The sequence below is a fragment of the Cucumis melo genome, chromosome 1, assembly GCF_025177605.1.
Source record: "Cucumis melo cultivar AY chromosome 1, USDA_Cmelo_AY_1.0, whole genome shotgun sequence".
Taxonomy (NCBI): domain Eukaryota; kingdom Viridiplantae; phylum Streptophyta; class Magnoliopsida; order Cucurbitales; family Cucurbitaceae; genus Cucumis; species Cucumis melo.
Window position 1 is genome coordinate 18959918 of NC_066857.1, and position 7455 is coordinate 18967372.

The 7455-nt window shown below is 33.3% G+C and overlaps 1 protein-coding gene and 1 pseudogene across 1 annotated transcript; both read right to left on the bottom strand.

Annotated features, from left to right (window-relative positions):
- Positions 1–675: 675 nt before the first annotated feature.
- LOC127148476 (threonine synthase 1, chloroplastic-like) lies at positions 676–2039 on the bottom strand (annotated as a pseudogene).
- A 1020-nt stretch (positions 2040–3059) lies between these two features.
- Positions 3060–4783, bottom strand: LOC103489593 (uncharacterized). The gene is made up of 2 exons (XM_008448818.2): positions 4683–4783; positions 3060–4430 (listed from the first exon to the last, which is right to left on the bottom strand). The coding sequence occupies exons 1-2, from the start codon at positions 4722–4724 to the stop codon at positions 3396–3398; spliced, it is 1077 nt and encodes a 358-aa protein (XP_008447040.2). The 5' UTR covers positions 4725–4783; the 3' UTR covers positions 3060–3395.
- Between the last annotated feature and the right edge of the window lie 2672 nt (positions 4784–7455).

The window sequence follows — 7455 nt, forward strand, 5'->3', positions numbered from 1 at the left end:
ATGTAACATAAAATTAAGAAAATAGGAACATTATTATCTTGTCCTCTTTGGAAAATATCAAACTCAATAAAATTTCATAGGGACAATAGAAAATTATAATTACCTGATCTCCCCAGATGTAAGGGTGGGGAGTTGGAGAAGCAATAGTAGATGCAAAGAATGGAGGTGGAGTAGTATTCATCGACATCTTCGTTACTATTCTACTTTATAGTACTTCAAATTGAATTTATTCTACTTTCATCTCTATATATATTTTTAAATATTAAAAAACGTTGCTTCTAATTAAACTTTTACTTTGTTTGAACTTAATTTTTATGTCGTGAACTTATATAATAATTATTATTTACATTTAAAAAAATTGAATATATTTTCAAATTTTGTAGAAGATTAAAGATAGATTAGTTATTTTTTTAAAAAAAAGAAGATTAACCGTAAAAATAGAGATTATTTTTATAATTTATAACTTAAAAAAAATCAATTCCATTGCGATTTTAAATTCTAAAAAATCGTGTAATCATCGAACAAATGTAGCTGAATAAACATGCATTAGATCTATCAAACATAAAATTAAATATTCAAAGGAGCAGTCATCGTACCTCAGCTTCAAATAGTTGTCAATGAGTCAAGAGTTGAAAGATCAAGTAAGCAATGTAAGCAGAGAGCATCACAATGATGCTAGCTCTGGATAGCTTGTGCCATTGCATCCATAAGTTCCTCCTCGGTTGCTTCCTCAACAATGCCATTTGAATTCTGCAATGCGTAAATAGCTCGGTCTATAGAAACCGGATCTCCAATCTAAATGGCGGAAGCAAAAGTTGAACTTGCTTTCACAGCCTTGAAATCTTTCCAACCAGATTTGTAATGTAAATACAAAGGATTTGCATTGGCTGCTTGAGCACAAACAAGCCTTGGAATTTTATCAACAAGGCCAAGTTGTTGACACATCTTGAAACCTTTGTAAAATGCATAAATGTTACCAAGATTCCCTCCAGGAACAATCACCCATTCAGGTACTCCCCAATCAAATTATTGTAGAATTTCAATAGCTGCTGTTTTTTGTCCTTCAAGTCTCAAACTATTCAAAGAATTAGCTAAATAAATTGGCAATTCTGCTGTAACTTCTCTTATTAACTTCATACAGCCATCAAAATCTGTGTCTATACTCAACACAAAATCTCCATTACCAATGGGTTGAACAAGCTGTGCCATGGAAATCTTATTTGCTGGAAGGAAGACAATGGAAGGAATCCTTGCAGAAGCGCAGTAAGCCAATAATGCAGCCGATGTATCGCCGGAAGATGCACAACTGACTCCGACGACAGGACGTTTCAATTTCCTTAACCGATTCACTTGGCTAACCAAAACAGTCATACCCAAATCCTTGAAACTCCCAGTATGGCTAATCCCACAATGTTTAACCCATAAATCATTCATACCCAGAAACTGTTTGCCAAAATGCTCAGCCCAAAACAAGTTTGAGTTACCTTTGAAAGCGCCGACAATATCGTCAGGATCGATCTCCGGCAACACCCATTCCTTCTTACTCCAAACTCCGGAACCATAAGGCCACGTAGTTTTCCCCACGCGCGAATCGAAGAGGTTTCGCCAATAGGCGCCGTCATATTTCTTCAATGCCTCCATGTCGTGTTGAATGTCGAGTAACCCACCAGATCAACTTCGGTAAACGATCTCGTCGAGAGAGTAGCACTCAGTGGAGTCGAGGCCAGTGTTAAAAGGGACGTACTTGGCCGAGAAGTTGCTCCGATCTTCTCCGGAGGCTGCACGGTGGCGACGGGCTTCATCTTTGATGTTCTCGTCGGCAGAACGACGGTTCTTGAGAGTGGACAATGGGGGAGAGCCGTTAGTGGGTGGAGAGGGGGAGGAATCAGAGGTAGCTTTAGGGATTCTGAGAATGGGGTTGCGGAATTTTGGGGTGGATTGAAGCTTGGGGTTGCGAGAAGGGAAAGAAATGGTGGGGTTGAAGAGGGAGGAGGTAGCCATTGTTGGGAGTGAAGGTTTTTGGGTGAAGATGGAGGAGGCAGCGGCGGCAGTGATGACTTTCTTCTTGTATAATGGTTGTATGGTGATTTGGGGTTTGAAACCCTAAATATAACTTTTATATATGAAACTCCAAAAAAACTTAAAATTATTATGTTTAATATCTATAATGTCGGTTAGAAAAAAATAGATCTTTAATGTCGGTTTAAAACCGACATTAATCCTTCATCTTTGATGTCGGTTTAAAACCGACATTAAACATCCGCATTTTAAAAAGCGACATTAAAGATCCGTTTTCATTTTTTACAACCGACATTAAAGGTCATATTTCTTCTAGTGTATGGGTTTGATATTGTCCAATTTAAAAATAAACTCCCTCGTAGCATTATGGGCCTTCACACAAGTGGAGAAAATTTTCCACATATTCATTTCCATAACCGCATAGTCAAACTTAGTTTGCACTCATAACAATTCTCTCTCCTCACAAACAGAGTACCATTTTGAACTTTCCATTTGAACAAATTTATCAACTGCCAACAATAAGAGCTTGCTCTAAATCCTTAGGCACCTCTGGCTCACTCCAGGTCAATTGCTCTTTATATCTCGAAGTACACCTAGTTCATCTCAAGTCTATTTTGCTCTTATCAAGGTAAGGAAACAAAAAAGTTATTCTATTACAACAAAAAGGAGACTCACTAAATTTCTTTGTTCGAAATCTAAGGAATATTTTACCGACACAGATAAATTTAGACCATGATCACTTTGATAATACCTAACCGATAAAAAGAATGGAATTCTACATATCTCTACCATTGTATATCCACATGTGAATAAAGAGATGCATACAATGGGGAGGAGAAGAGAGAGAGAGATGTGGACATAAATTTATGAGAAAGAAAAAAACAAAACAACTTTTTGCAATCTCTCAAAATGTACCACTTCTGGAAATGTCCATTAATATTTAGAAACAAGGTTTGTTCCTTCAAAAACTTAGAACCACCAAAAATAAGAAAGTGTTCTAAAATTTCTTAAAGAGACCATATAATATCAAGTACACAATGTATCACAATCAAACATATATATACCCTTTCATTATATCAATATCACACATTGTTTAAACCCATTAAATTAAAATGTCTCACACATTTGATTTGGAAACGAAAGTTTAAACAGATATAGCTTCCTCATAGGTATTGTAATTCGTAAACACACAACTTATTTTTTAAACAAGATCACACACCACTTATGCAATAGAAAAGTAAATTAGACAAACCATTAGCATGTTGAATCATACCCTAAACGATTTTTAAAGGCTCCATCAATCTTCTCATCACCAATATTATTCTTCATTATTCTTGCTTCTCCTTTACTTGGGCTGTTTTCCATATTGAATAAACTTAAGCTTGTGCCACCTGCAAACCAGCTTCTCCACGGTGAGAATCAGCAGAGAGCTGCTCTTTCGCTTTTAGATTGTTGGGATAAAATGAGACATTTGGTCGTGGTTCAATATCTTCAACCAAAAGCTTTGTTTTGGTGTCATCATCGGGATAAAATGACATATTTGGTTGAAGCTCTATTTCTTGAACAAAACGCTTTGTTTTGGTGTCATCATTGGGATAAAATGAGACATTTGGTCGTGGTTCTACACCTTTAGCAAAAAGTTTTGTTTTGGTTTCGTCATCGGGATAAAATGAGACATTTGGTCGTGGTTCTACATCTTCAACAAAAAACTTTGTTTTGGTGTCATCATCAAGATAAAATGAGACATTTGGTCGTGGTTCTACATCTTTAGCAAAAAGTTCTGTTTTGGTTTCGTCGTCAGGATAAAACGAGACATTTGGTCGTGGTTCTACATCTTCAACAAAAAGTCTTGTTTTGGTGTTGTCGTCAGGATAAAATGAGACATTTGGCCGTGGTTCTACATCTTCAACGAAGAGCTTTGTTTTGGTTTCATCTGGATAAAATGAAAGATGTTGTCGTGGTTCTGTATCCTTGGCCAACTTTTTTTTGTTTTCATCATGATAAAATCTTGCTCTTAGTTGTCGTTGTATATCTTTGACAAAAAATTTGGATTTGATATCATCAAGATAAAATGAGGTTCTTGGTGGAACATCTATATCTTTAGCGAACTTTGTTTTGATTTCATGAGGATAAATTTTGATACCCGGCGATAGTTCTATATGTTCGACAAAAAGCTTTGTTCTGGAGCTATCGGGATTAAATGAGACACTTGGTCGTTGTTCTATATCTTTGGAAAGAATTTTCGTCATGACAACATCACCATTAAATGTAGCTTGTGGCCGAGGCTCAACAAAAAGCTTTCCATCTTCAACCTTCAAAGTTTCAGTACAATCATCCATTTTATCCTTCATCAAATTTCTCCAATGGTAGTGATTTCCTGGCTCATGCCTTGATTCTATGGTGTCTGCAAACTAAATTCACCGCAAAAGGAGCAAAGAGAAAATAAAAAATAAAGGAATTGTGAGCATTCCAATAAGATGTTCTTGTCTCCATACATGAAAATATATGATTAATAATACGCAATAATAATTTAACATATCGATTTAAATAAGTCACATGCAAATGGTTAGTGGTCTTGATAATGCAAATGCTATATATCTCTTCAAAATGATAACAAAGTTGTTATCAAATGGATAATGCACATGAATGGAGTTGCTAATTACCAACGCAAGCAGGAAGACATTGATGAAGAAAAGGCCCTTCATATTTTGGAATCACTTCACTGAAAATCAAGTTTCTCCTTTGCTCCGTTTCCCTTGAAAAATCTTCAAACTCATACTATCAGATATATATAGACATATAATATACTTGAGCTAGCTCAATGGCTTATTCGTAAATTTTGTGAAAAGATTCATGATTGACACATAACTTTGCCTGGTTTACTAATATTACGTTAGCTATAACATAGTAGACAAAAGGAGAAATCAAGTTATTTTAGAGAAAATAGTATTATATTACCGATCAGAGAAGTGTCTCTAAGATTAGAGAGTTTATATAACATTCTCCTTTTAGATTTAACAAATATAGGAATGGCTAGATATTAAATGTTAGAGACCGAAAGTATATATTATCTTTGAAAAATAAAGATTTAAATAATAATGCTATCTTATATTTAGTTTTCTATTAAAGATACAATTGTCATATATATAAGGGAAGGTTACAAAAATATAAATTTTGACAAAATATTTATATTTATGTCAATATCAAGTGTTATGGGTTTTTGTTGATCTTAGTCTCTTTGCCTAGGTAAATAATTTGTTTTTTCTATTACTCTTAAAAATAGGCAAATATAGCAAATTTTCATTGTTTATCAACAATAGATAACATCTACTAGTGTCAACCCCAATAAACAGTAACATTTTACTATATTTAACTATTTCGTCGTTCAAAACATTAAAATCACACTATATATATACAAGAGTTTGACATCCAAGTAAAAAGAAAAAAACAAAGATAAAAATAAAAAATCTCCTTCCATTGGATAATGGCAATATGGCACTGAGTCACACAACAATACTCCATGTTTTTTTTTTTCCTTTGTCGTTTTCATAAACAAACCTTGGTGATACTACTTGACGTTCCAAAATCAAAGTTAATTTCAAATAATCATACTTCAATAAATTGGAAAGCACGTTTTTTTTTTCAATGAAGTACCCTTTTCTGTAGAAAAAGAAAGTTACTTTTATAGATTATATATAAGTTTAAATTTGAGGAGATATGCTTTAAATAAATATGCTCCTACGCGTATAGATAAACTTTAGAACATGGTAATGAAATTTGATGTAATTGGATTTGGTTTGCGTTGATGGATTCATGGAAATGGACCTTAATAAGTAATGGTTATTTGATTGTATTTATCAATTTTTACATATGGAGTTCACAAACATAATTCAATACTTATATTGAGCTTGTTTAGTACTCATAGTTTGCAATTGTAATGACAAAGCTAGATTACAAAAATACCCTCCATTGTAATTCAAATTTTCGGCCTACCGATCATGTTCCACCATTAATTATATGTGGAATACATCGTTTTCTTCTCTGTGTTCTTGCTCCATCGTTCGACCACATATGTAGGGCTTATCAACTAATCGTTTGATCATCAGTAGTACATCCTTCTCTCTTCTTATGCAACATTTTCATTTCATTTCATTCCATACCATGAAGACGTCCGATTTTTATATTCAAAACTTTTGATCAACTAGGGTTGATAAAAATGGCTGTCTTTTTTCGATTTTCATGATTGTGTGCGGATCGAGTTTGAGAAATCGAAATATCTTTGCTTGGTTTTCATCAAGCTCACCATATTTGCACTGAAAAAACCTCTCACATAACAGCATTGAACACATTAAATGCATGGAAATTAAGAATATATTAAGGCATGCATGATAAAGTATATATACATATATATATATACGGTTTTGCTTACATTAACTATAGATCAATACCCTAAATAATATATGAATGGTTTCATCCTCGGTCATTTTTTCTCTTCTTCTTCTGATCAAGGTTGAGAGTTTGTTTTCTAGCATACAAGAAAATGATTATCATATAGTAAGAAATTTTAGCTGCTACAAAATCTTCTACACAAAATCTCTCTTGAACAATTGTTGCATCTTCAGAGTAAAGCCTTAAAATAACTCAGCTCATACACATCTTTATGGACAGTGTCATCTGCGTGCCTCAAACTAAGAAGATTTATTATTAATTGCTAATTTAACTTTTGCAAATTTAATTTTTAAATTTTCTATTCCAGTTGTATTTTCCCAGCAAAATCTATTCCTAATGTTATTTTATACATAATCTACATTCATACATGAAAATAGTAGGAGCTCTAAATATGACAATTATAGTATCATAAATTAGACTCATAGCACATCATTTTTACATTTGTAAAAATAGCAAAATTGAAGCTCAGCCCGCATTTTAAAAATATGAAATTACGAAGCTACCCTTCAGTTATTACTGATACCAATATATACGGTTGATACACCAATATATACTGTTGATACACCTGATTTGTTTTGCTGATGTACTCCTCGTATACTTTTTTTTTACTCTCTAATACTTCACTGATACATATTATTAGTTTAAAACACTTGATATGTTGTTGATACACTCAATCAATTAAATACACTTGAAGCACTAAGAATGATACACTTGTTATTGTTTCCTGATACACTCGATAGATTTAATACACTTAATCACTTGCTAAACTTCCTGATACACTCGATGAATTCATTGATACATATTATTAGTTTGATACACTTGATATGTTGTTGATACAGTTGCTCAACTGTTGATATACTCAATCAATTAAATACACTTTGATGTAATAAGAATGATACACTTTATATGTCGTTGATACACGTTATATATTGTTGATACACTTGTTATTTTTTGTTGACACACTTGATAGATTTAATACACTTAATC

Coding starts and splice junctions, on each gene's coding strand:
- LOC103489593 (XM_008448818.2), bottom strand. CDS start 4,724: ATGAAGGGCCTTTTCTTCATCAATGTCTTCCTGCTTGCGTTG. Junction 4,431..4,682: donor ATGTCTTCCTGCTTGCGTTG/GTAATTAGCAAC, acceptor CGGTGAATTTAG/TTTGCAGACACCATAGAATC.